The sequence below is a fragment of the Sycon ciliatum genome, chromosome 6 (genome assembly GCF_964019385.1).
Source record: "Sycon ciliatum chromosome 6, ocSycCili1.1, whole genome shotgun sequence".
NCBI lineage: Eukaryota > Metazoa > Porifera > Calcarea > Leucosolenida > Sycettidae > Sycon > Sycon ciliatum.
The window spans coordinates 8,151,046-8,167,427 of NC_088648.1; the positions used below are offsets into that span (position 1 = coordinate 8,151,046).

The 16,382-nt window shown below is 50.3% G+C and overlaps 1 protein-coding gene and 1 long non-coding RNA gene across 2 annotated transcripts; both read right to left on the reverse strand.

Annotated features, from left to right (window-relative positions):
* Window positions 1-6,141: 6,141 nt before the first annotated feature.
* LOC135820006 (uncharacterized) lies at window positions 6,142-7,026 on the reverse strand. The gene has a single exon (XM_065333307.1). It carries the CDS (start codon window positions 7,024-7,026, stop codon window positions 6,142-6,144), a length of 885 nt encoding a protein of 294 aa, XP_065189379.1.
* Window positions 7,027-10,909: 3,883 nt separating this feature from the next.
* LOC135818816 (uncharacterized) lies at window positions 10,910-12,023 on the reverse strand. The gene is made up of 2 exons (XR_010553765.1): window positions 11,869-12,023; window positions 10,910-11,722 (listed from the first exon to the last, which is right to left on the reverse strand). It is a non-coding gene; the product is annotated as an uncharacterized LOC135818816 (long non-coding RNA).
* Between the last annotated feature and the right edge of the window lie 4,359 nt (window positions 12,024-16,382).

A 16,382-nucleotide genomic window follows, 5' to 3' on the forward strand; every position in this document is an offset into this window, starting at 1 on the left:
CCTGCACTAGTCAGCTCTCGCTAACCCTGTCTCTCTTTCTCCGTCTTAGCGCTCGTCATTCGTGTCCTTCTGCTGGGGCGAGCTTGATACTGTTGTGTCGTAGTTTTTAGGCAATAGTGGCTGTTGTTCGCGTGATGATCAGGATTTATGGAGAAAGACGACGACTCGCCAAGTTCCCATGCAGCCACAGACGGCGTAGCAATTCTTACCGCCAACCCTTCGAGCAACGGAACCGGCCTGAGTTGGAAATCGTGTCTGTGTAATTGTGCCACGATACGGATGAAACACACAGGCTCACATGTGACGAGATGAAGATAATCTCAACAGGCTGACGGAAATCCAACAGGCTCACGGGAACGCTGCAGTTATGGTCGGAGACGCGGAGTTATTTAGTCACTGGTAAATGTTGCATCGAGTGCTGTGTGCTCTAACACAATTGTAAAAATCATGAAAAAGCGAAAATAATGCAATGGTGGGGCTGAGTGGTGTTCTGTGGAGGAGACGTCGCTGTCTCAGTATTCAACGCCGGACCCTGTATTTCAAGTCTGTGGTCATGCTCGATCATAAGTTCCTGTATGGCTCCAGTGCCTTCTCAGCATTGTTGGCGGGTAAGCACCTGGATCGTCTCCAAGTACTGCGGCTCTGGTGGCTTGAGGGATGTACGGGTGCTCGCTGTGCACCCCTGCCGGCAATCTGCTAGTGAAGCTTGGTACCTACTGTGTCCGGGAGATTTTCATCCAGAAGCTGATCTTCCTAGGCTGGAGCTGCTGCTAACTCCTGTGCTAGCCCTCAACCACTGGCGCTCCTACTCGGCTCCAGTGTGGGCCATTAACCACCCTGCCCGATTTCGCACTGTTGCTATTCCACACCGTCAGCATTTAACTCTGAGGTCAGACCTTGATCCCTCCCACCATATGCTATCTGTCTGTCTGCCTCTCTCTCACACACAGATGTGCGCGCATACACACAAACACACATGCACACACAGTGACACAAACATACACATAGCCAACTTCTCTGTGTTTGGTGATCATCATCTGTTTTCTGATGTGCAAGCTCACCTCTGATACCGATTACTTCCTTGCTTAGACCCGGTCTGCTATTAGACCAGTCTGCTCTCCCTTCACTCGCTTGTAAATCCTACTTGGAGCAGTAAGGTTGTGTCACTGCTCCTACTGATGTCATTGTTGTGAAAGCAATATCATCGCCATTGGTGGTAATTTTCCACCGTGCATGAATCATTTTAAAACAATCATCATCTATGTGTCACGGCCTAACCATCCTCGTAACTCCCCTCATCGTGACTAGTGCTGTACCGTTGAAACCTACTTTGCTTCAGTGTATATTCGCCCCGGGCAAAGCTCTTCTTTTGTTGCATAGTGATCTGACGCAGTGTGCTATAGCCTGTCGGGTAATATGGATAAGATTAGTACAGTCGGCATCGCGTATCGAGTGACCAGGTACATGTATAAGGATACTAGTACATGTATACCGGCTTAACGATATCGGAACACAAATAGCACTATGTGTGCAATATTCCTTTCTAAGCTCACGCTGTGCGGTGCAGATAGGTCATGTGTCGTTGCCAACTTGCCGCATGTGCATGTGCAGCAGGAAGGCACCACATGTCGACTACTACTTATACTGTACAGCATTGTGTGCTTACATGCATCTACGGCCTTGTGGATGCAATTGAGTCTCACATACATGTACATGAAATATTGCGTGTAGTGCAGCATCAGGTGTTAACATACAGTGGCTAAATATTTTTCTCGCAATAATGACCGTATTCACCACAAGTGTGTTTATGTCCAGAGCCAACTCAAGTCTTGTATTATTTATGACCATGACAACAAGACTTCCGGGCTGAAATTCTTCTATGACAGGCATGAACACTTGCCTTACAATTGTTCGTGATTGTACGAAGTACATATTCGCTGTTGCATCAATTTTGCACAATTTACATTGTAGTGCCACTAGTGGTATCACCTGCATGCGTATTGAGTCAAACAAGGTTACCTCTGTATAATTATGCTTATCGTGGCTATCAAGAGCTTCGATGCAAATTCCCAGCTGACGAATGGTGTCCAGCTTGTGTTCAGCTCAGCTGGCACTCACAACTCATAATAATTGCGTTCTAGACGCCAGATGAGATGTTTCAGCTACAATGTAGAGAGAAGACACAACGTCCGTGTTCAAGAAAGCCGTCACTTCATCTTCTGTCCATCCTCAATAGCACGTTCAAGCAAATACGTCTGAAACACAGTAGCGACAATCCGACAGCGGCGACACGCCGTCTTCTCCGAATAAGCTTCTACCGTTCTAATTCAGATTCCCCCAAAAATGTCAAAATAAATAATAGATTTCCACCAAGCTCGCTAGAATCTTGCGAACCGTCAACATGCAGGCATTTTGTAGCAGTGCGCTACGTAATTCTATACAAAAGTCTGGATTCGTGAATTTAGAACTAACTTCGAACGATTGAATCTGGTGTCATAACTAATGTTACTTTGTAGATTACAGAGAGGACAGCAAACATAATTGTTCGGCTCACGAGAGAGAGAGAGAATGGAAGCCAGGCAAAAGGCAAGGAGCGGCGAATTCTGCTCACCTGCTGAATACGGTGTACGGTACAACTATACCAAAAGGGAAGGCCAGCGGCGCACTGGAATCTAGTTGTACACAGCTGTAGTACGCATGCAAATAAGGATAATACGGTGCGGAAGTGAATGGCGCATGCTGATACGGTAAAGCGGTCGTAATACATATAAGTGTGACCGCGAGACCGGAGAATTTCATGAAGCCAATAATTATGAGAATTTCATTGAAACCGAAGTAAATCAGGTCATGTGACCGAGAATCCGCTACATTACTCCCCTGCCAGTGTACAAGCCGGAGGCAGGAAACGATAACCTTGGAAAGGAGAGAAACGACAACCGCAACGTAGAAGAAGAAGCGTATAAAGGAAGAAAAAAATGAAAACCGCACGGCAACCGGAAAAAGGTCCGACATAAACGGCCAACGGCGACAAAGAACGGAGGAGCCCAGCTGATCAGGTAGCAAAGCGAACAGCACGTGCAGGGGGTGGGGCAGCAGCAGCAACCGGCGGGACAATCAGAGAAAGATCAGAAGCAGCAGCGGCTGTAACAGGCAGAGCATATGCGGGCTTCAAGCGGTCAATGCTTACCTGGTCGGACTTGCCCTTGACGTCGACCGTGAAATGCTTGTCAGCACGCTTGAGGACCCGGAACGGACCAGTGTACGGTGGTTGGAGCGGCTTGCGGACACTGTCGGTACGGATGTACACGAAGTCGCACGTTGACAGATCCTTAGGCACGTATACTGGGCGGTTGGACTGGCGAGGGCCGACGTCTGAGGGCCGGATGTTTTGCAATACATCCCGGAGGAACTGAACGTAAACGGGCACCGATGGCATAGACGGCGGTGGCTGGAAGAACTCAGATGGCAAGCGGAGAGTGGTGCCATAGACCAGCTCCGCGGAACTGCACTGGAACTCCTCGCGCAGGCTAGCGCGAATGCCCAGCAACACCAGGGGCATCATCGCATTCCAGGCACCAGGATGAGGGTGGCACTTCAGAGCAGCCTTTAGGTGGCGGTGGAAACGCTCGACGAGGCCATTGCATTGTGGACGGTAGGAAGTTGTCCGAGTCCGGCAGGTGCCTAGCAGGGCCAACAAGTGGCGGAAAAGCGCGGACTCAAACTGGGCGCCACGATCTGTGGTGACGACAGATGGGACGCCGAAGCGGGCAATCCACCCAGCGATGAAAGCGGTGGCAACTGTTTCCGCGGCGGCGTCCTTGATCGGAATGGCCTCTGGCCAGCGGGTAAAGCGATCCACGCAGGTCAGCAGATAGGTGCAACCACCGGAGGGAGGCAAAGGGCCGACCAAATCAATGTGGATGTGGTCAAAGCGCTCATCGGGTGGCAGAAACTGGCCAAGCGGAGCCTGGGTGTGGCGGGTCACTTTGCTCAGCTGACAGGAGGGGCAGCAGCGGGTCCATTCCCGGACGTCCTTTTGCATGCCGGGCCAGACGTAGCGTGCCGAAACCATACGCTGAGTGGCACGAATACCCGGATGTGCAAGGGAGTGCAGGCTGTTGAAGACGGTCTTGCGAAAGGACAACGGTACAAACGGGCGGGCAGTGCCGGTCGACATGTCGCACACCACAGGCTGGGTAGCGGAACCGTATGGGATTGGCTGAAGCTTCAGAGACGACTGCGTGTCTTGCTGAGCGGAGAGTAGCTCGGGATCAGACTGCTGGGCGGCTGCCAGAGCCTGAAAGTCCACCGCGGCCGGCGGCGCGGTTACTGCATCAACAGTGGTGCGAGACAGAGCGTCAGCAACAACATTGTCAGCCCCACGCAGGAAGCGGAGATCCGTCGTGAATTCAGCCACGTAGGACAGGTGCCGGAGCTCACGAGGTGAGTGGCTAGTACCAGCAGCTTGCATGGCGAACACTAACGGGCGATGGTCCGTCAGAATGTGGAAGCAGCGGCCTTCCAGGTGATGCCGGAAATGCTTTACTGCCAGGTACGCAGCTAGCAATTCTCGACCGAACGTACTGTAGCGGCTCTGAGCTGGTTGCATTCGTTTGGAAAAGAAAGCGAGCGGCTGCCATGCCCCCTCAACAAGCTGTTGAAGGGCCCCGCCCACTCCGACATCTGATGCATCCACAACGAGCTGGAGGGGTGCATCCGGGATGGGGTGGATGAGCAGCGTTGCTGCAGCAAGTGCGTCCTTGGCAGCATGGAATGCCGTGACAGCGGCAGTGCCAAGTTTCAGGGGACAGTTCTTCGGACGCTGAGGTCCACCAAGCAGATCCGTCAGTGGTTGGAGGATGTCGGATGCCTGGGGAATAAAGCGCCGGTAAAAGTTGACCATGCCCAGAAACTCGCGAAGCTGGCGGCGAGATGTTGGAAGGGAGTACTGAGCCACGCCGTCGACTCTTGCCGGTAGCGGGCTGATGCCCTGGGCGTTAACCAGATGGCCCAGAAACGTCAGGGACGGCTGGCCGAAAACGCACTTAGCGGGGTTGATCACCAAACCATGCTGCTGCAGGCGCTCAAACACCAGGCGCAGATGTTGCAGGTGCGTAGCGTGGTCGGAGCTGGCGATTAGGAGGTCATCGAGGTAGACGTAGCAGAAATCCAGGCCATGCAATACTGAATCGATAAACCGCTGGAATGACTGTGCCGCGTTCCGGAGGCCGAAGGGCATCCTGATGAACTCAAATAACCCGAACGGAGTCGTGATGGCAGTCTTGGGAATGTCGGCCGGGGTGACTGGTATCTGGTGATACGCTCTGACCAGATCCAGTTTCGAAAACACTGTAGCACCATGGAGACTGCTGGTGAAATCCTGAATATGAGGAATCGGATACCGATCCGGTTCGGTGACCTTATTCAGGAGTCGGTAGTCTCCACATGGCCTCCAGTCTCCATTGGGTTTAGGAACCATGTGGAGAGGGCTGGACCAGGGCGAGGAGGATGGCCGAATGATGCCCAGGGACAGCATATGCTGGAACTCAGCTCTGGCCGTTGCCAGGCGGTCTGGAGCCAGCCGACGAGTGCGGGCATGCAGTGCCGGGCCGGTAGTCACAATATGGTGCTCCACCGAGTGCTTGACCGGCAGGTCATAACAGCATGGTTTGGTGAGGCTTGGGAACTCGGCAAGCAGGCCGGTGAATGCTGGTGCTGTGGCCACCGGGGCGGAAACCAAGGAGCAGCTGAGCGATGCGGTTTCGGCAGGAATGCAATTGACCTGGAGGTCAGTGGAGTTGTCACGGATGGTGCGTCCATGAAGGTCGACTTGGAGACTGAACCGATGGAGGAAATCAGCCCCCAGGATCGGCTCCTTCACGTCAGCAACGACAAATATCCAAGGGAATGTTCGTCTAAGACCAAGGTCAAGGGTCAAACACCTCTGCCCGAAAGCCGGAATAGCAGAGCCATTAGCAGCACGGAGCTGACACTGACCAGTCGGATCGACGTGGCGGCGGTGTTCAGAAGTGGCTGGCAGCAGGCTGACGTCAGCACCGGTATCCACTAGGAAACGGGTTCCGCTGGTGACGTCACGGACATAGAGGCGGCGGGAGGTAGGTGGGCCAGACACAGGAGCCGCTACTGGCTGGCCGGGGCATTTCCCGACGACCAGGAGCACGGGGCTTCACACCGCCGGGCTTGCACACCAAACTTGCGGTGAAAATGGCATAAACCACTGCTATGCGGTGAGACCGAGCGACTGCGGGGTTGGCCGCGGAAGCGAGGGCGGCCGTGCTGCTGTTTCAGCTCGGTTACGGTAGTCGTCAGGGCGGCAACTTGGTCCCGGAGAGCTGCAATGGCAGCCATTGTCTCTGACTCGCCAGTGTTGCGAACTGCATGTACTGCCGCACTGGGACCAGCTGCCTCCACTATTCTGTCAGCCATTTCTGCCAGATCCTGCAGCGGCAGTGATGCAGGGCAGGATGCTACTATTGACTTGGCCGATCGGGGCAACCGGTTGACAAACAGCTCTCGCAAAAGTTTTTCGGGCATGGCGTTCTCACCTACTAACTGCTGTAGCTTGCGTAATAGCTGCGTAGGTTTCTTGTCGCCCAGCTCCTCGTCCGAAAGCAGCAGGCGCAAACGTTGCTGTTCTGACATCTGCGTGCGGTGAATGAGACGCTCGCGGAGAGCGTCGTACGGCTGTTGAGCAGGAGGATCCAGGATGATGTCACGCACCTCTGCCGCATACTCTGGTGTCAGTGATCCCACCACGTACTGATATTTGGTCACCTGGCTGGTGATGCGACGGGTGGAAAACAGGGATTCAACCTGTGCGAACCAAACCTGGGGGTCAGCAGCCCAGTAAGGTGGCAGCTTGACGTTCAAGCTGACCGCGGCCACCTCACTGTCGCGGGCTGTACCGCCTGCTGCGGAAGCTCCAGCGCCCGTGATTCTGGACAGCAGTTGGCCACGACCTACGCTGCGGATAGGTGTGCTAGCTCCGGAGTTTGAGGTATTCATACTGTACTAGTGCTCGTAAAATACTAAAATTCAATGCTGCGTGCAGACCACTGAGCGGTCGCGAGTGATCGAACACTAGACGGGGTCACCAATTGTAGCAGTGCGCTACGTAATTCTATACAAAAGTCTGGATTCGTGAATTTAGAACTAACTTCGAACGATTGAATCTGGTGTCATAACTAATGTTACTTTGTAGATTACAGAGAGGACAGCAAACATAATTGTTCGGCTCACGAGAGAGAGAGAGAATGGAAGCCAGGCAAAAGGCAAGGAGCGGCGAATTCTGCTCACCTGCTGAATACGGTGTACGGTACAACTATACCAAAAGGGAAGGCCAGCGGCGCACTGGAATCTAGTTGTACACAGCTGTAGTACGCATGCAAATAAGGATAATACGGTGCGGAAGTGAATGGCGCATGCTGATACGGTAAAGCGGTCGTAATACATATAAGGGCCCGGTCACACATGCACTGGGATTCGCTTCGGCGACGAGGTTCGGCGGCAGCGAGCCTGGTGTCGCTCCAGCGAAACCACGTGTGTATGGTCACACATACAAACAGGGCACAACTCCTACTTTGGCGGAAAATGAGAGTAAAGTGGACTGTGGTACATACGGTACGGAGAATAGACGAGGTCTCGACTATCTTGCACGCATTTTTGTTGCATGGACATCATACGCATACAAATTTCTCGTAGCAAGTCCATATACAGCAGACCGTGGTGTTTTCCGCTGAAGCGAATCCGCAGAAGCGACAGGCTCGCTTCGAAAATTTTGGCGGAAGCGGATTGGAGTTTCCGCTGAAGCGGAAGTTCCGCTTTTCGCCGTTGCCATGCCATTTTTCGCTCCTGCGACCTCGCTGAAGCGTATACGCTACTTTCGAGTGCATGTGTGACCGGGCCCTAAGTGTGACCGCGAGACCGGAGAATTTCATGAAGCCAATAATTATGAGAATTTCATTGAAACCGAAGTAAATCAGGTCATGTGACCGAGAATCCGCTACAATTTCAAGTGTTCGAGCGTGCGTAGATTCTGCTCAGCGGCTCAAGAACATTCGCCAAGCGAAAAAAAGTCGATGAGAAAGATGTAATGGTGGACGAAATTACGAAAATCGGAAGAAGGTATTCGACCCAGTTCGACTATCCTGGACTGGATTGGCAACGTCCAACAATCGGATTCGTATTCTATGGGGTCTCATGAGCTAGTGTGCCAAAGGGCGTTTAGTTGGAGCTTCAGTGCATCACCTTCGCCGAAAGAGGCCCTTTCTGAGATTTGGCCGATGGACTATAGAGGGGACGGCTCGATACTGGGACGCTTTGACAGCCAAATTTGTATAGACCCAAACCGATCATCAGCGTTGATTTTTCACTCGAAATATGTTTGTGGAAGGAAACTGGCATGTTGAAGTTTGCTCTGGGGCCAGAGTCAATCGAACTGAGCCACTCCTTTGTGTTGACCCATTGCCTCCAAGTTGCCCAATTTTTCGCTTCAAAAAAGTTCAAATCAGAGGTGGCTCCAAACCGGACACGTTTTAGAGTGCACGTCCAATTCACTCTGGGTCTGAAATTACGTAATTGCTATCGCTCCACGACGACCAGTACAGAGTAACAATAAGCCTTGTGTGTGCTTCCATTAGTTTTGATTGGTATACGGTGCTTTATTGGCGAGAGGCGAGTCGCTGTTTACCTGCGACAAGAAGTTGATTTTTCGAAAGTCGTAAAACTCAAGTCGCAGTGCGAAGCAACACGTCAAAAACTCACCTGCTTGGTATGGCGCTTCTGGTCATCGCAGAGCCATGGAATTTTGGCGCTGAGTAAAACACATCGTAGTCTCACTGTGACATACGTTTTCTAATCAACATACCAAGAGAGAAAGTGAATATTGAGACCGTTCCGGTTTGCAACCTATGTCCTATTTGAAACCGTCGCCTCTACCAGCACAAGGCAGCAGTCGTAGATCTACCACTCACTGCACTGCACTGCAGTACAACTACAACAAGTCAAGTCCAAAAGGAGCCGCCTGCGTCCGCAGACTCACGCTGCACAACACGTAGACGTGGACGTGTTCAGTCCACGTACGTCAGTCACACGACAGCCCGCCGAAAAAAAGTTACGGTCGGGCTGAAAAATGTACGGTCGGTCGGCCATCGGGCGAGTCGAACCACAGACCTTCTTCAGTGTGGCCTTTGGCCTTATACTTTATAGATAAAATAGACCGATCCCCTTATTATTGTCTGGGTTCGAGCAAGGGGGCAACTCCGCAGTCGCGTGGGATCCTGCTGCATACACGCGACCAACCTCACCTCGGCTGTGCGTGACTTCTCGCATGCAAAGACAAGTGCAGGTGCAGAGCACGCGAAATCTACACGCAGTGCAAGCCTGTCTACAAAAAATGTCACAAGGACTTTTGATTTGAGCTGTTTTGTTTTTGTTTAGACGTCTTCCTTTTTACGACTCCAGGATGCCTTCTCAGAATCACTGCTGCGTTCCTCACTGTCAGAACAGGAGGACGAAGCAAACAAGTCATTTCACTCCTTTCCTCGTGTGGAGCCACAGCGGCCTGGAGCAAGCGGATCCAGGCTATTCCCCGTGAGGAAGGACGTAGTTTTAGGGTCACTCTGAATATTTGAGTTGCAGCGATCATTTCGATCCCGAAGTCGAAATCGTTTTGCCCAGCTCTACAAGGACAGGATGAGTCCAGGAAACCAAACAGCTGTCCTACGGTACCAGGTTTGCTTTTCGCAAGAGAGTGGAGTCTGGACGCTCTGCTCCCCATGCTCGCAAAACAGTATTTGCTGAGCCTAGTGCAGTTCGGTCATGGAAGTGCAGCGTCTGCATCACGAGCTCCCCATGCTCGCAAACCAGTATTTTGCTGAGAGGCAACGGCATTTTGAGTTGGAAAGGAACCTGGCTTAGTGCACTGAGTTTGGTCCTGTAATGGAAGTGCAGCATCTGCATCAGGAGTTGGCAGCAAGTAGAGCTCGTGTACAGAGTCTCGTGGAGCAGTTGGACGATGGGGTGAAGAAAGCCGAAAAACAGCTTACGTACAATAACATAAAGAAAGACTCTGAGCCGCTCCAGTTTCTGACTGGTTTGCCTTCAGGTGTTTGGACCGCTCTGTGGGACTTCTTTGAGCCTAGCGGAGAAAATGTACTGCGCCGAGCCAGATCTGCGAAGACGGAAGCTGGGGGACGGCGGATACAGTTGGAGGTGGCCGTAAATCGCCAATGAGCATGTAATGGAGGATCAGCTGCTATTGGCATTGATGTGTCTAAGCCTGGGCCGAATGGAACAGAAGCTGTCATGCGAGGCACAAGTGAATCATCCGTTTCACGGTATATACTATTATAGCTAGCTGAGCTGGAAAGGTGTCTTGTTCCTCCGGTTGGGCGAGCTGGCGAGATGTTCAGTCATCAATGCCATGTACCGCAAGACATTCTGCATTGTGGATGAAACAGTTCTATTTTGCCATGCACTTAGGGTTCTCGCACCGGCACAACAAGACCCAACAGATCCTTGCGCTCTTATTTTCTCCCATGGTAACATTGCTGATCACAACACCCGGTAGCCAGTCGCAAATGCAACCAAATCAACCAGGTTCTCTTACTCTTTTTTTCCAATACTGAAACCAAAGGTATACCAATATTTGCATCGAATGCAGTGATGATTTCAATACTGTCCACTATTACAACGCATTACCAGACTGGCATATAATCATGATAATATTATCCATTTCGCAATCACTGTCATTGCTTTCTTAGATCTTCAATCATCAATATCGGACCATAAACCGTCTAACATCTTATATCATCATTAGTATCCTGCTACTATCCTCCTCTAACGATGAGCTCGAAGAAAAGAAACAGCGGTCTAGAGGCGTAAACAATATCTGTCAACGGAAGTGTCCTTGCTGTGCTGGTGTGTTTATGCTTCGTGCATTAGTTCGGCCAAGAGCGCATGGTGGTGGCGGGTTGAGGATGTTAAATATACTAGAAAATAGTTCACTCTGAACATGCAGGGGGTATATTCATAGTTTCGAAAGAACCGCACACACACTTTGCTGCAGACAGCGGCAAGCTTTGGTCCTCGTGATTCGAAGAGGGAGCAATCCACTGCGCTACGCTTGCGATTAACAGCAAGCTTCGACTTTTCAAAGGTACGACTCATCATTGGCTCTGGGGTAATGTTCCTGGAACAAATGCCCCATTGCCAAATGAGGGCCAGGGAGCACGCAATCTGCCTTCCTGGGCGAGTGTTCCAGCACAAGAAGCAGCACGAATACATGCTGACAAAGATCACCACCAGCCGGCACACAGCACACTGTTCTTCAAACACCATCCACTCCGTCCATGTGTTTGCACTGTCCTCCTCTAGCTCTTCACGCTCAACAAATACAACGCACTGCTCATCGTTTTTTTATGCTTCCTCTGGGTTGGCTAGCCCTTCGACTTGACAAAACAGCGATCACCACTGCACTGCTATCGTCACCTCATAGCAGTCGCTTCCACCAGTGGCTTTTCCTGTCTTTGCAAGGTGTCCAAGGATGGCTGCTGTTGTCACTACAGGCAAATCAGAAGTACTTTAGTGGCTGATGTCCAACCAGATCGTTGGAAAATCGATTTTTCCACTTCACGGCTGCTGATCGCGATCGCGACTTGGTGACTTGGCAGCACCACGGTTACCTTCATAGAAGATGGCTCTGGAGAGGAAAAGACAGACCAGAAAAAGGTTACTATTATCTTCAGCACCGATCGCAAGGAGAAAGAAATATGGTCTGCTGTAGCCTAGGCACAAAATAAATCTCACGATTCGCGATTCGAATATTTCAACAGCAAAAAAACTCACCTCTGGAGTAACTCCTGTTTGTGGCCCGAGATCGTTCCCTCCCGCGCCTTGAAAAAATCCTGCAGCGGCATCACAGTCCATGTCTCTCTCGGAGACTCTGCTCCTACCAGCAGGAGGTTTAGCACCGCTCGAAGCCATCGCAAACTACTTGAACTAAGCAGAAGACATTGCAAAACAAACCTGAAACACACTGTCAAAGATGCTGTCACGTTCAAAAACTAGCTAGCTCGATCGCGAGTGAGGTTGCCCCCGTGCTCGAACCCAGTATAATAAGGGGATCGGTCTATTCGTGACCAAAGAGAATGATGAAGCTACAATAGGATGAATACACTTGGGGTAAAAAAGCGAGGATACCAGTACAAGAATAGTGTCAGGGCTTGGGGTAACACTGCTTGCTGTCATAGAGTGTGGCTAGTGAACTGTTTGTGCTGTCTACTAGCTTTGTGTGGTCTCGTCGGGTCAAATCAAAAACCTTTGACTACAGTACGGAGGTATACGTACTACTTATGAATTGACGGACCGAATGAAGATGGCATCAACAAAATAATTATGACTTCTCCTGGACCAGGAAATGTGCCATTGATTTGAAGAAGGATGCGATCTGTTGCATACAATTATGTACTTAGCACTGTCCACCAGGTTATACCAAGAGTGGGGTTATGTACTCTTGGTTATACTGATTCGAAGTTTTTTTATAACACTAATAAAGTACTCGTAATCGTTCATGTATAAGTTTTTTAATGAAAAACGTAAAAAAATTACGTTTTTCATAGGTGCCAACACATTTAATGTGTTGGCACCTATGAAATCAGGGGATGGCCCACGCCTGGTAAAAAAAAAAACAATGAGGAGCTACGGTTATACTGATCGGTACGCGGTGAAAGTTGGTTTTCAGGTTTCTCCAGAACTTCAGTTACTATGATTATGAACTTGCAATCCTTACACGTTGACAGGTAGGCATATGCGGATAATGCCGGCAGAACAATTGGCAGAATTCGGTACTTTTTCTGGTAAGTTTCATGCATGTTTGGTATGTGGATAAAGAAATGGAGCAGAATTCGAGGAATTGCTTGCCAGAAGGTTTGTATGGTTCTGCCAATTTCACTGCTTTTCAAGCAAGAATCTGCCACTTTTTCGAGCATTATCCGCCAATGCCTATTGACAGGTGAAAAAAGTAAAAGTAAAAGTAAAAGTAAATTATCGTGTCCGTTCCCGAAGGGAACGCACGACGGCCGCTAACACCCGATAAACCCTAGCCGTGAAAGGTGAAAAGTGCCGGTAAATTATTCACGGTGGATGTGATTATTGTGCTATACATGTAGTGTGCTCAGCTAGGTGGGACAGGAAGATGCACTCATACGGATTACTACGGACTAACACTGACTGACCTGACCGTAATGACTGAACTGACTGAACTGACACAGCAAGCCAGGTACATCAGCAAGCCAAACTCTCATACAGACTGAAACACAGAAACGACGTACCAGTGCATTAGCAAGGTGCTTTGATGCAGACGTGAACTGACACGGCAATCACTGTGCATCACCAGGGTTCGAGGAACAGCCCGTAGCATGGATTCTTGCCCAGACGCTCGTTACGTGCCATCTTCATCAGCGTCGTCATGGGAGCGTTGCCCACGACCAGCAATGGTGTGCTCCTGCTACACTTGCCATGCATCAGCTTCCAGTGGAGAAACCCCGGAGCAGGGGTCAGACTTGCACCCGCCTTGTGCAGCAGAAACCCAAGCATGGCGTCCTCGACGTTACCGGGAAGCGCAGAAGATGCCTGAGTCAGCGCCTGACGCACAGCATGGATGGCAATGTCCCGCGACACGATGTAAGAGAAACCGGATGCAAACGGAGGGTACGTCTTGTCTTTGATCACGGCCATGTGATTGTCGTTGATGCAGTTTTTGCTTCGACTGTACAATGCACAGCGGACTACATCACGGTTCTGCTCCGGATGAGGGCTGCCTGTGTACAGCCCTTTTCTGGGCTGCTGCATCAGCCATACTAGCAAGTTCTCAAACACTACGTACGCATCATCATCCACTAGCATTAGATAGTCGGATGTGGGTTGCTGGAGTTGATACCAATGCAGTGCGCATAACGTCTTTGACGTCATTGTGTCATAGCCGTCCATGATGGGAGCCACAAATACATCCTTCTTGCTCTCCACCTCCGCTCGAAGCCTGGTCATGATGTCTGCACTCTCAGATTGTCCAGTGTAAAATTGGCACAGTGTCCGAACGTTCTTCAGTACATCCATGTGCTCATCCGCTTTGGGTCCGTCGGGAACGAAATGTCTGCTTCGGCAGCGATTGAACCATAGCTTGCGTGTCAGCTCTCGCCTCTCGAAGTATGTAGGACCCGTCTTGACCAAGATCGTCACGGACATGAGACTTTCATTCGAGCGGCGGGGTGCTGGAATGGCGTGTTGGTTCGGCTGACCAGTGGCGCATCTAGCCGGCCTCAGCCCGCCCTCAGTGTTGAGGTCCTGGAAGTCTGGCCGAAGCTTGACGGCCCTGTATAAGCCATCCACTTGCCATTCGTATGCCCGTAGATTCTGTCCATCGAGGGACCGTTCCACTGCGTACCACAGGATGAGAGCTACCGTCAATATCTGAGTCACGCACAGGATTCGCAGCAGCAGCGGGCGAGGACGCGAGTGAACAACTCTTGACTCATTCGCTTTCCAGAACATACTAGTAGCAGTGACCATCGCATCAGATTCGTTTTCCCCAGACAAGAGCAGGACTACAAGTAGAGTGGGAGTTTGGACAAACTATTACAGTCCATTCATCGGGAACAGTCCCGCTGACTTTTGAAAGTCCAATTTTGATGAACCCAAGTAGCCGTTTTTGAAGTCGGTTTGGAATTTTGGTGCTCTGATCCATCCTTGGTCAGATCGAGCTGTGCTGCTGACATGAACCATTACTGTTCCTTTCCGGTAGATGGCTCGGCCCAGAGTCTCTTCGGCCCTACCTTGACGCTTTGGCAGCCCAAATAAGGAGCCCTGACCGCATCAAGCAGGTAAATTTTGATCGTATCCGGGGACATTGCATTCTGGATATGGAACCGGGAACAGCGTGTCGTCACGAAGACAGCTCAGGGGGACACATATGGAGGAAACAGAGTATATAGGTGTGCCGCAAGGCTCTGTCCTTGGGCTCTCTTTGTTCAATTTATCGGTTCGTAATCTTCCCTCGGCAACGAAGCACTGCAAGGCACGGCAATATGCAGATGATGTTTCCCTCTACTGCTCTACAAAGCTGGCAAGGACCTAAACCAACCCACACTCGATCTCGTGATTGTTCGTGATTCCTGGCTGCACGAGGTCTCTGCCTCAATCCTGACAAGACTCAGTTCATAATCTTCAAGTCGAAGTTCACACCTTTGACCCCTGACGTCAGACTTCAACTGAACAACACCTCATGGGGCTGTTAAGTGTGACGTCACGGCCCCTTCGATCCGCATAGCAACGGAGAGCACTGGGGACAAACAAAAGTCGCGTCCTCTGGATGGAACCAGTTGTCAAAGGCAACAGCATCTAAATGACTGGAGAGAGAGCAGTTTTTCTTTGCTTTTTCTTCAAGCGACTGTTGTCGCACTTTACTCCTTGTTCTTTCCTCTACACATCTCCTGTAGTCGTCGAGGGCCTTCATAATGGCTGTGAAATTGGCTGCCCACTGTAAAACTCCGTGTTTGAGAGTGCTTTGAAGATTCTTCGCGTCCTGATGGATCAAAGTACGAGCGCTCCCTGTGGATTCGATTATATGTAGGTGAGTTGTTCAAGAAATCAGTGTCTTCTTCCTGTCTCTGCCTTCACGCTGGCACAATAATATCAGCCTCTATATCCATGACAGCTCGCACCTCCCGTAAGCTGCATGACTTAGATTTATCACTCCCTTAGTATTGACTCACATAGATTTTTGCCATACCTAAGCAGTCAAATATTCCTGCATATTTCACTCCTTAGGGCTATATTGACTGCTTAGGGGTTGCGCAGTTGAACGGTGCCTAGTGCAGCATTGTCACTGCATGAGTAGGTGGTGGTGCAACGGTTGTGCAATCATAAAACGGGATTCATGAGGTTATCGTTCTGGAATTTGAAATATGGACTGTTTGTCGTGATAAATCTAATATTGACTTCGTACTTGGTCAGTATAGGAAATAAAAACCTCTTAAAAGACCTCGGCTTCGCCTCGGTCTTTTACTCGGCTTTTATTTCCTATATTGACCTCGTACTCAGTCAATATTAGATACATATTCTCGCCCTCTCTGGTGATTGAAGACCCATGGAAGAAGTTATTATGTTCAGAATGATGTCCTGAGAATATATTAAAATAAAATAATTCTAGGGAATTGTTTCAGGGTATTTTGGAAGGATGGAGAGAGAGAGAGAGAGAGAGAGAGAGAGAGAGAGAGCACTGAAGTGTTTGTCTCACTGTAATTACTCCAGATTATTGAATGGTGTATGATCTACTCGATATTTTCCACAATGGTTTTTCCTGA

Coding starts and splice junctions, on each gene's coding strand:
- LOC135820006 (XM_065333307.1), bottom strand. CDS start 7,026: ATGAATACCTCAAACTCCGGAGCTAGCACACCTATCCGCAGCGTAGGT.